This window comes from Leishmania infantum, chromosome 36, assembly GCF_000002875.2.
Source record: "Leishmania infantum JPCM5 genome chromosome 36".
NCBI classification, from domain to species: Eukaryota; Euglenozoa; class Kinetoplastea; order Trypanosomatida; family Trypanosomatidae; genus Leishmania; species Leishmania infantum.
In genome coordinates, this window is record NC_009420.2 from 2,116,777 (window position 1) to 2,134,146 (window position 17,370).

The window sequence follows — 17,370 nt, forward strand, 5'->3', positions numbered from 1 at the left end:
GTATCAACGCAAAAGCCAACAGAAGACAGACCCCACAAAGAACTGCAGCAGGCCAATTTGTGTGGATGCCGAAGGCGAGAAAACGAAACAAAACATGCGAGACGAAGCACACACACACACGGAAAAAAAAAGAACGACAACGGCGATGCGCCTCCTGTAAAGTCAATTCTCTTTTCCAGAAAAAATGAATGCGGCGCTTCTACGTGGGCGTGTCAGTGGAAGGTAATGGCGCAGTCACCTAAGCTCTGCCTCGAAAAAGAATAGCAAGGACAAGCAGATACACGCAGGTAAAGGAGTGGTGATGGTGGTGAAAAATGGTGGCCTGCAACGCAGGGGGTTGGCTGTAAGCGGAGCGTGCAGTACACAACGAACAACAACAACGAAAAATCCGAAGAGGAGATGAAGGTGAGTAGGAAAAAGGGGAGAGGAGGAGGAGGAGGAGAGGGGGGGGGACGGGGCTGCAGCCACACTTTGCACAGACACGGACACCGACGCACAGGCAGCAGGCAAAGAGGAAACTTTTTTTTTTCCTTTATGTGTGTGTTTGACCGGAAAGCGAGGAGGCGCGGGGGTAGGGAGATGCACCCACCACAAAAAAAAGAGCGAAAAGGAAACGAGCCACACACACACACACACACACACACACACACAACGCAAATCGATGTCTGTATATGCGTATAGGAGTACCTTTGATGTATTCACATTCACGAATACAAACACAGACACAGAGACGCACACCCGCACGCACCTCACCAAAAAAAAAAGAAAAATAAATGAGGTAGAAGGAAAGGGAGTGATGCTTGTGAGGACGCAAAGTCAGGCAGCCAGTGAATCCGTGAAAACAACGAATACCACAAGAGAGATTCTTCAAGCGGCCTAACGCAAGCACACACCGACGTACACCAACACCTAAAGAGGGGGACAAGAGCCGAAGAAAATGAGCGTGAGCAAGACAAGGAGAAAACAGGAACGAGGTAGAAAACGAAGAAGAGAGGGAGAGACAGAGTAAGATACAAAAAAAAAAGGAAAGAGATCGGGGGAGGAAGAGAGGTGGACAAGAGGAGCGAAAAACGTTTTGAGCGAGTGGTTAGGCGCACAAACACACACACACACACACACACACACGCTACAGTTTTATTCAATGAGAGAAAAGGTGGTGCTGTTATTTGATTGCGTTACTTGACGATTCAAAAGAAGGGCGAGGGAAGGGGTGAAGGCGAAAAGCACAGAAAAAAAAAACGACGAGAAAGAGAAAACAGATGAACGAGAAGGACAAGGCAGGTAGTGAGAGAAAAAGATGAAGAACTGTGATGATTCGAGAAGAGGGGGTATTGGGTAGATGACAATGCCTCTAAAAGGAAAACCCACAGAATACACGAGATGAAAAGAAAATCAACCACCACGAGAAAAAAAAGCAAACCGTATCTTTTCTATATGATGTGCGTGGTCGCTGAAACAACAAGAAAACAAATCAAGGCCAGAAAGGAGGAAGATGTAAAGCGAGCCAGAATCGACTCAACACACGAAGGGCGAGAGTGAGGGCAGTGGGCTCGCAGGGAGCAGAGGAAAGGGGATTTCACGACTGGCGTTTGGCCACCGTGAAAAAGGAGAGACACCCCCCCCCCACAAGAGAGACAGTGGCCGAGGCAGGGAAAAAAAGAGTAAGAGGGAGAAGACAACCGCTCGTGTTGACTCTTCGAATGGCAAACACCAAGAACGAGGCCACTAAACAACAAACGGAGAACTACCTTTTCGAAAGAGCTGGCCACTTCTGCACGCGGTGGAGGCGATGATGGCGAAGTAAAATGAACGGAGGGGGCGGAAACAAAAACGACTTAATGGACAGACGAACAGAGTGAGCGAGCACAAACACACAAAGTACGAGCCAAAATTAAAAACGAGATGGCACCACAAAGGAGGCAGGCAGACAGACGCACAAACGCACTCCTACACAAACAAGAAAGAAAAACAAAAAAAAAGAAGCACAAAAATCGTGAGAAGTGTAACCTTCTTGCGTTGCTGTGGCGTGTGTGGATGCTTGTTGGCGCCTGCTTTCTCCTACGAGGCAAAAGCGACTGAAAAGCTACGCGATTCTCTACGACTTCCGCAGTTCAAGTACAAATGATTTCCTTCTTTTTTCTTCTGTTTTTAATTGCTGCTTCTTTTTTTTTGCGCGCGTGTTTTTTTTCTTGTTTTAATCCCTGCTGTGTGTGTGTGTTTTGTCCCTGCTTTCTGTTGCTGTTTTTCTTTTTTTTTACCTCCCCTTGTTTTTAAGTTTGTATATTGATGCTCTGGCTGTCACGCTCTCTGGCGATATGCTCCTTTTTCTTTTTACCGACCTCTTTCTACTTCTTCGTCTGTGTGTGTGTGTGTGCGACCTTGCGGTTGAGGTGGAATGCGCTGTCGCCGCTTCGGCTGTTTGCTTCACGAACAACACAAAAAGAATGAATACTTTTGTTTTCCCAGCGAAAAAAAACCTTGCCGTTGCCCTTCTCGCCTTTTTCCTTGAGGTTTGCTTGCCAAGTTTGAGGATGTTGTAAACCAGAAAGACAGAAATGCACACGTGAGATGCACACACGTATATTTGCTGGTGTCGTTCTTTTTGTGTGTTCGTTGTACGTATCAGCGGCCTGAATGGTCAGCGGGAGACGAGTAGAAAGGGGAACCGAGGAGGACTGAGCAAGAACAGGCAGGGAAAAGAACAACAACAAAAGACGGCCGAAACAGAGGGGAGAGCGAGAGGAGGAGAGGTGGAGGGTGTGTGATATATGCAAAGGTGAAGATAGGGAGAGAGAAGAGAGGTGGCGGTCGATCTTGCGTGACTGGGTTGGCAAACGTACGTGCACGTGTAGATGTGTGTGTGTGTGTATACTGCTTGCGCGTGACCGCGTCTTTCAGTCTGTGTGCCCGTATTTCTTGACTGCTTCTGTGGAGGGGGTTGGGGGGGTCGGGAAAAGGCGTTGCCTCATGCACTGGAGGAAGGGGGGAGGCAGAGCGCAAAACAACAACACAGAAAAGGAGTGTGAAGGGGGTGTGACAGAGAAAAAGGTGTGCATTTGTTGGTTATCCGAGAGGAAACACGCGAGCCCGAGCTGCGCACATCGCATCGTCCCTTCACGTAGGTGTGCATGCAGAGAGGCCAACGCAGACGGAGTCGGGAAAGGTCACGCGTTTGCCTCGACATCGCCCGCCTGTGTGTGCAGGTGCGAGGAGGGGGGGCGGGCACCATCTGCTTGGCAAGACGACACCACTAAATGTAGCGGTTCGCTTCATCTGTCTGGTGCCGCCACAGACGAACACGAGTGTATACTGGCAGACTCACTAGCGTAACGGATGCAGCGACATCAACGAAACGACGACAAAACAATCAACGAAGCAGAGGGCAGCAGGCGTTTAAGAAAAACTCGGGAGGATAAAAAACGAAAAGCGCACACAAGTAATTCAAAGACGGCCAGAGCTCGCGTTATCAGATGCGCACTGAAAAGATGAGCACGGCTAGTCAGCGAGTGGCACGTGTATCGTCGACAAGCCACATGGTCATCTCTTCCAGTAGGGCGAGCAGGCGTTGCCGTTGTAGCTCTAAACGGCCCTCCGCAACTTCCTCGCTCTTTCCCAGAGCCGAGCTCGCGCTGGAAGGAACGGTGCGGTGCAGCACGCCGTGAAGCCCAGCGTGCAACTCCCACCAAACCGCGTCATCAGCTCCGGGGAGCGCGCCACTCTTTCCAAGATTGTGCGCTTCTTGTGGAGTCGAGGGAAGGGAATCACACGACACAGCAACAGACAGTTTTGCGGCCTCGGCGTACTCCGGCTCTAGAGGGGCGTGGGCGATTTGATGGAGCGCGCGAACCGCCTCGCACGTCCAACGTGCCCTAACATGGGGAAGAACCTGCCTCTGTCGCGCGCGCCGCGCCCGCCCGCTGAGGGTAGAGCGCAGCTGCTTCAATTTATCTGTGATTCGCTGAAGTTTCGAGGGAAGTGCAAGCACCATGGCATCGCTGACGCTTCGCTCAAGGGCGGAGAAGGACGTGGAGAGGCCGCTACTATGAAAGGTGCTGCTAACCTCCGCTGTTGAGCGCCAGGTCTGCCAAACCTCCGACTCGCACGTAGCGGGTTCACCCGTGGCCTCGAGCGATGGATACACCTCTTCGGTGCGGTCATCTGCATTGCGCGTCACCTGCGAGGTCTCGGTCGTCCCCGTATCGACTGACGTTGCTGAGGCGCGAACCAGTTCTGCGGCACCGCACGACAGAGAAGATAGAAGGCTTTCAAGGCGCGACAGCTCGGCGCACGCTTGCTCTGTCTGCTGCAGCGTCGCCGAGAGGCGCGCGACGATGCGCCCTGCAGGCACGGCCGCCGTCAGAGATGCTAATGGCGTTTCCTCCTGCATGGATATTGTGTGTGTATGTGTGTCTGTGTTTGTGTGGGAAGCCGTGCAGTGGGGGCGAGCTGCCGCCTGTTTTCCTTAATGCCAACCCACCAAAAGTTAGCGGATATGTGCCGACAAGGCCAGATGACGGCGAGGGATCGGGGAAAGAAGTGGAGGAGAATACCCAGAAAGTGTGACAGAGGAGAAGCGGCGGCTGCACCAACGCCAACAGCGAATGATGGTGGAGGCACAACGTGTGCGCCACGCAGGAGCTGCTGATAGGCAGCAGACGCCAAAGGCGGCCTGAGGGAGAGGGAGGAGGATAGGCGGAAGAGACGAAAGACGTACAGTGAGTGAAAGACACCGCTTCATCCTTCCCCTCCGTGCAGTCGCCTTCACCCTGCTCGGCGGGAAAAGCATCAAATTTGCCCGCCATCACGCATTCCGCGCGCGCACGCAAACACACAGACACACACAGAGACAGCACATCCAATTTGGCTTTCTCTCTGTGCAGCATTTTCCGCTCCTATGATACGTTCCATAAGCAAAAGACAAGAGCGCGCTGCTGTCGCCTCATCACCTTCGTCCCACGAGACTGTGCCTCAACGCGCTGCGCAACAACCAAGCAATTAACAACGCACAAGCAAAAGGGAAGCATAATAACGACAAGGGCATTCACACGGCGACAACACCGAGCAACGAAGCGAGAGAAAAAAAAAGTCGGAAAAGCAACGCATGATGCCCCACCGCCTCGCACTCCTGTTCTCAAGAAGAGCGTCGCTTAGCAAGAGAGTTCTATCGCTCATCGCAGTGGCTGGGGTGGGATGGGAGATGGGCGGAATTCCAAGTAAGCGGATCAGCTCACGACATAACAGAGGGACGGCAATAGGCAACAACAACAAGGAAAGAAGGCATCATGGCGCACACAGATCAGGCACGCGCAACACGCTTATGTTAGCAGACGAGAACGTGCCAACCAAAAGCAGCACCAAAACGAAATGCGTTGTGAAAGCGTTTGCGGTGGAGACAGGTGCGAAAACATGGAAAGCAGAGCGGTAGCACAGATCTAGGAAACTAACAATAACACACACACACACGCGCGCGAGGAAACACCGAGCGACCGTAGAGTAGCTCAACCTCTTCTTTGCAAGAGAGAGAGAGAGATGGCGGGGCAGGTGCTGCATACGGCCTTGTCGAAGGCAGAAAAGAGGAGCGAACAAAAAGGAGCCAGCACAGGATGTGGAACGAAAGAGGGCAGCAAACAAATGTGCTCGTCAGTAGAGAGACAGTGCAGCACAGGGAGCTGGCGAATGTACACCCCTCCATCATCTCAAACGCCAGCTCGCGGCGCACCCTTGCTGACGTCTTCTACAGCACCTTCCTCCCTACACGCACACGATCGTTTCACGACTGAGGTACATGGCGACGCAGTTGTAGAAGTGCGTTGTGGCTGCCCCCAGCACGCAGAGGTGCCATATCTGATGGCTAGAGAAGTAGAAGTCGAAGGTGCCAGGCGACAGTGCCTCTGGAATGCGGAAGGCGTAAATGAAGACGCCTACGCCGTAGAGAGCCAACATCGTCAGCAATCCCTTCACATACGGGCCGCTGATGTGTAGCGGGATCATCTGCGACAAGTGAATCGTGGGGATAATCCCCGAGCCAACCATGCAGACGTAAAAGATGATCTTCTTCGTCGCAAACGCCTCAGAGGTCCAGTGGCGGAAAAAGGGCCCAATGAAGCCCGCCAGCCCGAAGGAGCCAATCATCGACAGGTACGCGTTGCGCCACTCCGGGGCACAGCTCATGGCGTAGAAGCAGAAGGGCAGAAACGATCCGACAACGAGAAACGTGATGCCGTAGTAGTCAAGTGCGTGCATGCGATGGTAGAAATCCTCGCTCATATGGCACAGAAATGTGTGAAAGCACGCACTGCACAGCATGCACATGACACACGCCAACGAGAAAGTCCCGAAGATGATAAATGGCCACGCGGTGCGCGCGTTACTAACAGGAACCGGCCGTGCCGTGCGGTTCGCGTGGTGAAGCACGTTGCCGGCGCGATAATCTGGAATGATGTGCTGGGTAAACAACTGTACCATCAGCCCCAAGAAAAAGAAGGCGCCAAGCAGGTGCGTCCAAATGTTGACCGTCTCGTTGTGCATCCGGAGTAGGCTCGTGATGCACTGCTTCCACGTGTAGTAGGCGCGATACCCGCGCAGAATGTAGCAGTTATCACGTAGGTACATGGGAACATCCTCGATCGCGTAGAGTGGCAGTGTTGAATCGTTGTTGTACGGCTTAGCGTGCTCGCAGTTCGCTTGCTTGCGAGAGAGCTGTACCTTCTGTTCATGCGTGAGGTTCGCAGTGATGAAGGCACCCGCGGTTGGGCTCTGTGCCGTCGACAAGGACGCATTGACGCGACGTCGACGGGGCGACGGCGACTTTGACGCAGAACTCGAGTTTTTGCGAGAAACCATGGTGGGGTCAATGCAGTCGAACAGCTGGTAGCAGCAGCGAGGGAAGGAGGCAGAGGGGGAGTGGAAAGGGGACGGAAGAAAGGGGAGGCTGCAGCCGCGTCTCTCTGTTTTTTTTTTTCGTGTCATATTCGACGTGCCCGTTCGCTGCCACGAAGCACGAGATCAAACGCTACATCACCGCTCCCGCGGCCCTGTCACAGGCTCCACATCGCGTGGTGCGAAGCGGCCACAGACAGACGTGAAACAGCAGTGCGCCGACCCAGTCATCGGAGAGCACGGCCTCTGCCTCGTGCGATACCCAACCACCCCATAGCCGCTCCCCCATCGTGCCGGTCGCCACGTGGCGCATCCCCCGCGCGGTGGCACTCAGGTTCCCCCGACACCAGTGGGCAGCGCGTGAGGGCCGGGGGTGGGATGCGTCCGAGTCAGGTGGGCACTCTGTCTAATCATATGGATGGCACACGAGTGCTCACCGTCGCCGGTCGCTCCGACGCAACGCCATCCAGGACCTTAGTGCCGGTATTAGTAGCGATAAATCACCGCGACGCCCCTGCCTCGTAGGCGCGTGACCGTCTCATCGCCAGAAGCAGCTCGGCATTTGGCAGGGGGATGGGGGAGGGCTGCTCGGCTTCCCCACACCGAGTGGAAGGGGATGGAGGGAGGTACGGAGCCGTGCCATGCCATGCCACCACGCACTGAGGGGTTTGTCCACCCCACCAACCCCCCTTTCATTAGGGAAGGGGAGAGAGGCAAAGGGCAAGCAAACAATGGCAGCAACTCCATTTTACACACACACACACATGCACCGGATTGTGATGGCTGGCACAGAGGGCATCGCTCCCGCCACGTGATCGCAGAGGGATCGAACGACTGCTCGCACAGGTTGGCATCGCAGCATGCGGGTGGGAATGTTAGGGTGGCGATAGCGCAGGCGACTGCGCGTCTGCGTGTGAAGGGAGAGGAAGGGTGGGAGGTGGGCTCGAGGAACCATTGCCTGCAGTTAGCCACCGGCGTGACGACCCCACGTGTCACCGAACAGGCCGCTTTCTACCGACAAGACATGGTGGAGCTCATCCGCACATGCCATCGCTCACTTGCCACATCTGGTACATGCTAACGCAGTTGCAGTAGTGCACCAGGGCGGCCATGGAGACGAAGAAGTGCCAAAGCTGATGACTGGAGAGCCAGCAGTCGAAGTGGCCAGGGTAGCGAGACTCCGGGAACTGGGTCACGTAGAAAGCCACGCCGCTGCAGTAGAGAACCACCATCAGGCAAATGCCAAGCAGCGTCGACCCGCTCGCTGCGTTCATGGGCAAAATCGCGAGGCTGTGGAGGGCTGGCGCCAGACCGCTAAAACCCAGTCCAAGAAACACGCTCAACCGCACCTGTACATGTTTATGAAACAAATCCGTCCACGGGCCGATAATGCCGGCCGTGCTGAGCAGCAAGATCGCGGTAATGTACATGGTTCGCGCTACGGGGTGGCAGTGAAACATGACGTACAGCGGAGGCAAGAAGCTGGACACGATGAGGGCCGTTATGCCTATGAAGTCCAGCCGTCCCATCGCTGTCATGACGCGGCAGCTGCAGTGGCTGTTGAAGAGATGATATATGGTGCTGTTCAGCATGCAGATGAGGGAGCCGAAGCAGAAGATGCCGTATATCAGCTTGGACGCTCTGAGAGAGGGGGCGGTGATGGCTTTGCTGAGCACCGTGGTGTACAGCAGCGCGGTCATGACCAGAAAGACGACGAAGGTAAGAAGGTGCGAGTACACGTTGATGGTCTCGTTATGCCAGCCTAGGAGGCTCTTGAAACACATCTCGGCCGTGTAGAAGGCCCGGTAGCGGCTGCGGATATACGGGTTGTACCTCTGCCAAGACGGGATTTCCTCGAACTTGTACAGCGGCAGCGACCCGCCGAGACCCATGGTGATCAAGTTCCTTTGCTGCTCTCTCGCCGCGTCAAACGCTGGTGCCTTGGCAACGAGGGAGAAGCGGCGCTTGCCCTGCGGGCAGCCGTGCACCGCCGTCTTCGTGTACGTCGCCGGCTGCTCCGGCTGACGCGGAGTGTCTTGGCCCTCCAGCGCGGCTGAAGGCAGGCCGAAGGAGGCTGCGGTACGCACATCAGTGGTGTCCTGCGCTCCCGCCGAGGGTGTCACCACGGCCGCCGTCGCGATCATTCTGCGCGGCATCACGGCGTCGAAGGTGACTGTGGAGCTCTGCGCGCTGTCGAGTCCCGGTCTGACTGTCCTGTGTGCGTCGCCGTCGCCGACACTCTGACTGTCCTCGTCCTTCATAAAAAAATTGTGCTCTCGCTCCGTAGGGATGAAAGGCGGCGTCACCACCATCTCCGTCGACGAGTACGCTGGGAAGTCCAGTTGGACGGATTCGCCGCTCGCGAACATGTCGCGTTGCTGCTCCGAAGTGCGCGTCGGGAGCGTGCGAGTGACGTTCACGCGTGGCAAGGACACGAACGGCAGCGAATCCTCCTTTTCTCGGCTGTTGCAGATCACTCGCTGGTCCTCTCGGTTAAGTTCGAGGAATGACCGCCGTGGTGCACCGTCCGCTAAGGTGACGTCTGCTTCCTTCAGAGACATGCTTCTTCCGTTACTCACGGGATCTCCTTTGATTGCAGCGCATACACACACATACGCACACGTGCTGTCTCCGTAAAGCCAAGTAAACGTAGAACCAGGCGGGCACACGCCACCATCGAAATTGCCTGAGATGATGATGCTGCTTTTGGGCAAGCAACAGACGAGGTGCCGCTCGATACAAAAAAAAGAACTGTAATGATGCGTTCCTTCGGCGTCTTCGAGGTGAAAAGCGAGCTAGCAGCGAAAAAAAAAAACAAAAAACATAAGAAACAAAAGGAACAACAACAAAAAAAAACAAGATGGAGGTTGAAAAGGGTTTTCAGACATTCAAGCACCAACACCGCCTCGAATACGCGTCCCTGCTGCATATGACGCGTCTGCCCCTCCTGAAGGGTGTCGACCGCAGCGACACCGCTGCTTCCTATAGATGGTGTGCACGAGGACTTACCAGAGAAGTGGTGCAGGTAGCATGTGCCGCTGCTAGGAAGAGAAACCGACAGGCTACCTGACTTCGCCAACACACCGCAGCAGCTTCACTGCACTAACTCGATTCGCACAGATACTTGACCACTTGTTTGCCAGCGACAAAACCATCAACGTAAAAGAAAACATTTTCGCTCCTTGTTTTTCCTCTTGGACGTGTCCATCTCACCACGAACACGTCTGCAACAGCGCGTACACGCCTCCGCAACCACAGCGCCCCAACCCTCTGGCCGCACGGCGGCGACATCTCCTGGTCGCCGAGAACGAGCCGCCCTGCGGGGTAGCAGGGGTGGTGGTGGTGGTGGGCCAGACGCGTGCCGAATGAGCTCGAGGAACAAGTCGGCCAGCCTCCGGTGAGAGCCCTTCAGAGCCTCTGCAACCCGGCCGCATGCCATGCTTCCGGCACCCGTGCCCTCATATCAGCCCACCGCGTCGGACGCAGGAGACGCCGCATGCTCTGCGCACACATGCGCCCTGGCGTCGATTCGTATGGTGCCCTTCGCGCCCTTTTTCGCCCATCACTCTTGCGCATCGGACAACCGCACGCCTTGCATGGATGCGGCACACCCATGCCAGCTGTGCATGCCAGCTGTGCATGGCAGCGCCTGCGCACCGTGCGCTCTCGCCTTCTTTTTTCGGAAGAGGTGGTGAAGGTCGAAAAGCCCTGTTGCAGTGTAAACGCACGACACAAGTGAAAACTGAAAACGAAACCGGTTGCGTGCGACCGCACGCCTATCAGCACTAACGTAGAAAGAACTCGCGAAACGAAGAGAGGCCACCGCAGGTGTTCGGGCTCTCCTGGACGGCACTCAGGGTGTGAGCGGTGTAAGGCAGCCGGGGAGATGAAACGTCGCCCCATAATGGGCAGAGGCGCAGAGGGAGGAAGGAACAAGGCGGATGCCGTGGAAGGACTGCGCGTATGTGCCGGCAAGGAAATGAAAGAGGGAGCCTCCAACTCACAGAAAAAAAAAAGAAGGAGACGTCCGCCCTCTGCGTTGCAGGCCCATCCACCCAGAACCAAAGAAAGCCAAACACACACACACAAATACACACATCTCCCTCTTTTCTTCTCAGGCCTTTTCTCTCGCCTTTGGCAGCTGGAATGCGTACAGCCACACGAAAACCAGTGGAGGAGGAATGTGTGAGCCACACTCAGACCAGCCAGAACCTTCCTCTTCTTTGCCATACTCAAACACACTCATATATATATATATAGGGAGATACAGACCACACAAAAGCACGCGCTTACATCGAGGCCTCGCTAGCCTCCTTGCGAGGACCCCCTCCCTCCTTACCCCCAAGGAACCGTGTGAGACGGCGACAGGAGGATGTTTGAATTTGCGCGCAGTGTGCATCACACCAAAACGAGTGATACAGATAAAAAGGGAGTCAGGCCATGCAAAAGAAGAAGCAACCAAAAAGAGAAGCGTGACGACGCTTTCGTGAGAATTCGGTGTTCATCGCGCCTCTCGCGGCAAGAGCGAGAAAGCAGTTGACGCAAAAACACACAGGGCTGGAGTGAGATGAGGTGGTGAGGGACGAACCAAATTAACCCAGGAGCGAAACAACGACGCAGTTTCCCTCCATCCGCGTAAGCCACACGGAAGGCCCGGGAGAAGGCGGGAAGACAGCCGCACACGTGCAAAACATGTGAACAGCGCCCGCAAAGAACCAAGCGCTGAAGGCACTTCTCAGCAGCGATCACGCGCGCACACACACACACACAGTCCTACACAAAGAGACTTGATTCGACCAAAAAGAGCTGTAAAAGCGGGAGACTCATGTGAAGCGCTTCATATCTTCTAAACGAGATGAGCAGAGCGAATAACAAAAAAAATACGAGCGAGGCCGGAGATGCGGCACGACACGACATGGCGTACAGTTAAAGCCACTCAGCCGCTGCTCTTTTTTTTTTTCCTTCATCGATCAGTGAGGTTGCAGCGCCAGGATCTACTTTTTTGGCGCGTACTTAGCCATTCACCGCCGCAACCCGCACACACACGCAGGCATCAGGGAACGCACACAAGAAAAGAAGAGCGAAAAAACGCTGGCACGGAAGCAAGTACAACAAAGAGAACGTGAAAAGACGAAAAAAAAAATAGCAGGAGCGAAGCAGAGCGCGGGGGAGAGAGGGCGTGTGAGTGACGCAGTCGAGGATGGTCGGCCACAAACCAATAAAAGAAAAAAGCTTGCAAGTGTCGTGCGCCTCGTTTTTTTCCGTTGTTTTTTTTTCTTGTGCGTGAGTTTGTGTGTGCGTGTATCTTCGCTCGTTTCGTGAATTTTCACCTTTCTTTTTTTTTGTCATTCTTCGCGTGACTCATACCCGACTAAACAGAAGCAAAAGGAGCAGCGATAATCACACCGAGAGGGAGAGAAAGAGACGAATTAGGCCACTTCAGATGAGTTTTCAGCAGCAAAGAAGAAAAACAAATAAAGAGAGCGAGAACAGCAAAAGCCGTCAATAGCAAAACAGCAAGAAACACTCGTTTCTCCTTCTTTGCTCCAGGTGTCCGGTCGCTGCCACTGTCCACGAGTCCAGCTCCCCTCAACCCTCCGCCGCCACCGACCCTGCCACCGGCTCCAGCCGCGCGGCGCCAAGCAGCCTGAGAGACACACGTGTTAGAGTGATGCGCCCATTCGGTCATCGGGGCGGGAACCCCTGCCTCAAACGCCACCCACCTCCCTCCCTCCCCCGCGGCCGCTCCTCCCATCATGCCAGGTCGCCACGGGGTGCATCCCCCTCGAGGTGGCCACTCCGGCTTCTCCAAACCGAGAGGTGGGGTAGGGGAGGGGCACCGGAGCGTGTGTGATATGCCACCACGCACTAAGGGGCGCGTCCTCCCCAGCCCCCATCATTAAAGAGCGAGCATGGAGCAACGAAAAAAAAAAAACAAGAGAGACAAACAAGTCGAAATGAGCGAAAGAGAACGAGAGGAGGGGCTCCTGTTCCTATCACAGAGCACACCACTTTCCTCGCTTCACGACTGTGTGCTTGTGTATGCTTGCTCAAGTGCATATGGGTGTGCAGCTGGGCATCCTCCTCCGCCGATTCATATACAGCAACCGGGAAGACAATGTGTGAACGGATGCATTGCTACGGACTCTTGCGCACACTCACTCAAGAAGAAAGCGCAGCAAGTGCATGAAGGGAACCTACCCCCTCAAGGCTCCTTGTACACCTGCTTCTTGCAGTCACGGAGGCACCTGCGCCGTGTGTGTGCGTCTGTGAGCTCTGCTTTACGCGCACTCGCCGCCCACTCCGCGCGTTACGTGCCACATCTGAAAGGCGCCGATGCAGGTGAAATAGTGCACCACTGCAGCGCACAGCACAAAGAAATGCCACAGCTGGTGGCTGTGCAGCCACACATCAAACCGACCCGGGTACCATCGCTCAGGGACTTTGAAGATGTAGATCACAATACCCACGCAATACGTGGCCAGCATGAGAAACATGCCCTTGTACAGCGGCAAGGTCTGCTCGTTGGCGGGCAACCCAAAGAACATGTGAATGGTGGGGAGAATGCCGATGGAGGTCAGGGAGGAGTACAGAATCATGCGCGGCCAGTAGAACGTCTGAGTGTTGAAAAACGTGAAGAAGGGCCCCATCAAGCCGAGAATACCCAGCAGCGTGATTGAGATGAGGTACACCGCCCGCACCACCGTCAAGCACGAGAAGAGGTAGAAGACGGGCGGGTAGAAGCTGCCGACGATCATGGAGGTGATGCCGAAGTAGTCGATCGCAAGGGCAATGTTGTGCACCTGCTCAGAGTGATGGGCGCTGAACGTGTGGTAAACAGAGGATCCGCCGAGCATGACCATGCTGCCTAGCTGAAACACCGAGAAGACAAGGTAGTCCTGCGTGCGGTGCAGACCAAGGTTGAGTAGGATGTGGAGTGAGAGCACCAGCACAATGAGGAGACCCACCAGGTGCGTCCAAATACTGAGGGTCTCGTTGTGGAGGGCAAAGACGCTCTTGAAGCACTGCTTTGTGGTGTAGCCGGCTCGGTAGTATCTGAGAATGAACGGGTTACCCTTCAGCCACTCGGGAATCGAGCTCAGGTCATACAAGGGGAGATCACGGCACCGCGTGGCCGTGGGTGGGCACGGGCTGAAGCTCAGGTGACGCTGTGCCGTCCCCAGCAGCTTGTTCGCTGCCTCCCCCACGCTCTTTGTGGTGATGGCTGCCGCCTTGTTCTGCGCGATGTCGCGGCACCGCACACGCGCCTCGTAGCTGGTTAGTGTGTCGCCCATGTTCGACCTGCAAGCAAAAGAGAAGGGAAGCGGAGGGACAAAAGAAGAAGAATGACGCGCCTTGCGCCCCACCCGAAACCTGGCGCAACTGCCGGAGTGCAGTTATTATAATATCTATGAGAGGAGGGAGGGGCAGGGGGCGGCGAAACAAGGAAGCCCCCAAAACAAACAAAAAAAAGAAGAGACACTGCGATACCGGTGAAGAACGCCAGCGATTTTGTGGGAACTGAGTTGAACCTTCAATCGAGCACGGAAAGCAACAGCAATAAAGAAGACGGTCTTGCGTTTTAGAGAGGGTATGCGTGTACGAACGTGTGCGGTGAGGATCGATGGTGATGACGACGGCGCCAGCGTGACGGTGAGGGATGGAAGGGAGGTGAGCCAGAAAACAAAAATAAAGCAAGAGGAAATCAGGTCCTGCCAGCGACGAGAAGAAAATTTACAAGTACCCACAGCGACAGTTACGCATCAACGCAATGGAACACATGCAGACGCAAAAAAAAAACGAAAAAAAAGAAAGGAAAAGCGAGCGTACTAACGAGTGTGTCGTAATTGTGTGCTCTTCGATGATTGCAGTTCGAGGTGGTGTTGAGGATGAGGCGTGGAGAGCTTAGAGAGGAGGCGTGCCGCCAAGAGCACTCGTGCGCTTTTTTATGGTCTTTGGAGAGCAAATGATAGAGTACCGCGCAGAAGTGTAAGACGTCTTGCGAAGCAAAAAAGCAGCAGCTGAGGAGACAGGCGGGCGGAAGAACGAGTGAATGATTGGTGGATGCTTGCGGTACTTGTTTGTGATGCGTGATGCACAAATCGACGATATTGCGGGGAGGGGATGGGGCCCTGCGACGGCCGGCGAGTGGCATGAGTGAGTCAGGTCAGCGGCAGAGGAGAACAAAAGAGGGAGGAGAGGGGGAGGGGAGACGGTGTGAGGTAGCGTCATGCGCACAACACAATGCTCGAAAGCCCTGCGGAGGACCAGCCACAGCGAGGCTTACGCGCCTTCAACGGCAAGCGTAGCGGGCAGGGGGTGCTGCTGCGCCAAAGTCGTTACGGAGGTAATCTTGTGTGGCATCGTTTCTTCAGGCCACGTTCGCTTTTTTTTCTTTGTTCTTTCACCGAAGTGCGTCATCCGAAATCCCCGCCCACGCGAGCTTAGAGGCGGTGAGACGTCGAGTAGTGGGACGCTAGGGCAGCGTCCAGTGCCCCCTTTCATCGAACCGCGCTGGATACTGCGTGCGATAGTCGGCTCCATGCAGCACACACCTCTGCACCAATCGTGGCACCAGTGCACGCGTGCTCGGCTTCGTCATCCTGAATGATCATCAGCCGAGTCGGGCACGACAGGCGTACAAGACTGCCTGCATGAACGGCAATCCAGGAAGGGGCTGTGGCCGCGCTGCTGGTGTCGCGGGGACGCTTCCGGCCTCCCAGGTGAAGAGATGATTCGCCTGAGCCGGAGTGGTCTTGGTGATTTGCACCGTGAACGTATAGGCAGTCCGGCGGTGGCAACGAGCGCACCCAACGGCAGAAGCGCGACTCCTCGATTGTCGCGCGCACCTTGGCGGCGTGCGCCTGTCCTGAGTCAGGGACGATGATGAGAATCGACACGGCCGTCGTCGACGAGGCGCCTTCCAGCCATCGCAGCAGATGTGCAAAGGCCGCGGCAATGACCTCGTGGACGAACGGAGGGTTGCACTCCAGTCTCAGCAGGCGGTGCGGCTGCGACGCCAACGACACCGTGGCAACGGCACCACCGCTGGCGCAGGGAGCAGAGGACTCTTCCCGAGCCCTGGCCACTCCACACGACGGCCCCACGGCCGCATCCGCTGCAGCGACGCACGCCGCCACGTCACAGCAGGCGAAGAAGTTCCCAAGAGAGCCAAAGGCAGCATCTGTGTCATGAAAAACGGAGAAGAAGAAGGGCCGCGTTGCGTTGAAGGGGCTGGCAAAGCACTCCACCACGACGGTCGGGCGCTGGGGCGAGAGCGACCCCTGGTGGTGGTGCTCAAACGCGTCCATTACCGGGGGTGGCACGGCGGCTTGCCACCCCGACTCCTTTTCCATTCGACCTCCACAGAGGCCGTGGTAGCGCAACAGCAGGCGTGCCAGAGCATGCGGGAAGCTGTCTGCTGCCGCCGACGTCTCCGCTCTCTGACGAGCAATGTAGCGAGTATGCAAACGCAGCACGACGGCGGGACGTATGGGAATGCGGAGGCGAAGCGCCGCGTCACTCAGCACCGTCCACTCCACGCCCAACTGCTCGTGCGAAGCGAGGGGCTCACCATGCGACGGCGCCGATAGCGTAAGCCACTCCCGAAGAGATACCCATTCGCTGCAGTCCACGGCCCTTCCCACCAGGTCGATGACAACGGCCGTCTCCGCCGACCTGCCGCTGCCGCGAGTCGACGCGGCAACGGACGACAGCGCCGCCAGCAGATGCACATCTCCGCTTTGCAGGTGTACCTTTAGCTTCCACGGTCGCTCTCCGCCGTCTTGGCCGTTGTGCATCCGCACTGTGCCGATGCGCTCCGCCAGCTGCTTGCGCACCGCGTAGAAGATGTAGGTCGCCTCGTCGGCCATCTGCCACGCCGCTTTGCGCTTCTGATTGAAGGAGGTGTCCATCTTGTTGGCCGCGCCGCACAGCTTGGTGAGCCAGAGGTCCAGCAGGTTTTTCGAGGCGTGGTGGGGTTCAATCGCCTCCAATGCGGGCAGGAGTGCGTCGTGGTAAAAGGGCTCGGGAGTGGCGAGGCGGAGTTTCTTGACGGAGACGCAGCGGGTTGACGACTGCGCACAGGTCTCTGCACCAGCGTCCGCTGTGAGTTCTGCAGGCTCCACTACACCGAGTATGTCGCCCTGCACGTACTGCATCGCCACCAAGCGTAGACGTGTCGCGGCGGTGGTTGCCGTGCGCGACACTTCCACGACATCCGCCTGCCGGCGAACGTCGAGAATGGGATGCACCCACTCCCGCGTCTGCTGAACGCGCTCACGGTGCCGGACATCGGAGGGGTGCACTGCCGTCGTCGCGAGACTCTGGTGGCCTTCAAAGATGGCGCTGGGTAGGAGTCCTCTGGCGTCCGATGAAGGCGAGGCCGGCAGGTGTGCCTTGCACAGTCGTTCGAGCTCCGCTTGCACGGCCAAGGCGGCTCTGTATCGAAGGATCTCCTCCAGTGCGCTCTGCATGGACGCAGAGGATAAG

General features: G+C 56.0%; 5 protein-coding genes across 5 annotated transcripts; all 5 read right to left on the reverse strand.

The window, feature by feature from the left end:
- Positions 1 to 3,499: 3,499 nt before the first annotated feature.
- On the reverse strand, positions 3,500 to 4,387 carry LINJ_36_5730 (conserved hypothetical protein; the record flags this gene model as incomplete). Its single annotated transcript, XM_001469895.1, has 1 exon — positions 3,500 to 4,387. The coding sequence occupies one exon, from the start codon at positions 4,385 to 4,387 to the stop codon at positions 3,500 to 3,502; it is 888 nt and encodes a 295-aa protein (XP_001469932.1).
- Positions 4,388 to 5,751: 1,364 nt separating this feature from the next.
- LINJ_36_5740 (conserved hypothetical protein) lies at positions 5,752 to 6,843 on the reverse strand (the record flags this gene model as incomplete). The annotated part of the gene is made up of 1 exon (XM_001469896.1): positions 5,752 to 6,843. One exon carries the CDS (start codon positions 6,841 to 6,843, stop codon positions 5,752 to 5,754), a length of 1,092 nt encoding a protein of 363 aa, XP_001469933.1.
- A 1,070-nt stretch (positions 6,844 to 7,913) lies between these two features.
- Positions 7,914 to 9,440, reverse strand: LINJ_36_5750 (conserved hypothetical protein; the record flags this gene model as incomplete). The annotated part of the gene is made up of 1 exon (XM_001469897.1): positions 7,914 to 9,440. The coding sequence occupies one exon, from the start codon at positions 9,438 to 9,440 to the stop codon at positions 7,914 to 7,916; it is 1,527 nt and encodes a 508-aa protein (XP_001469934.1).
- A 3,720-nt stretch (positions 9,441 to 13,160) lies between these two features.
- Positions 13,161 to 14,174, reverse strand: LINJ_36_5760 (conserved hypothetical protein; the record flags this gene model as incomplete). Its single annotated transcript, XM_001469898.1, has 1 exon — positions 13,161 to 14,174. One exon carries the CDS (start codon positions 14,172 to 14,174, stop codon positions 13,161 to 13,163), a length of 1,014 nt encoding a protein of 337 aa, XP_001469935.1.
- Positions 14,175 to 15,380: 1,206 nt separating this feature from the next.
- Positions 15,381 to 17,354, reverse strand: LINJ_36_5770 (conserved hypothetical protein; the record flags this gene model as incomplete). The annotated part of the gene is made up of 1 exon (XM_001469899.2): positions 15,381 to 17,354. One exon carries the CDS (start codon positions 17,352 to 17,354, stop codon positions 15,381 to 15,383), a length of 1,974 nt encoding a protein of 657 aa, XP_001469936.2.
- Positions 17,355 to 17,370: the final 16 nt, after the last annotated feature.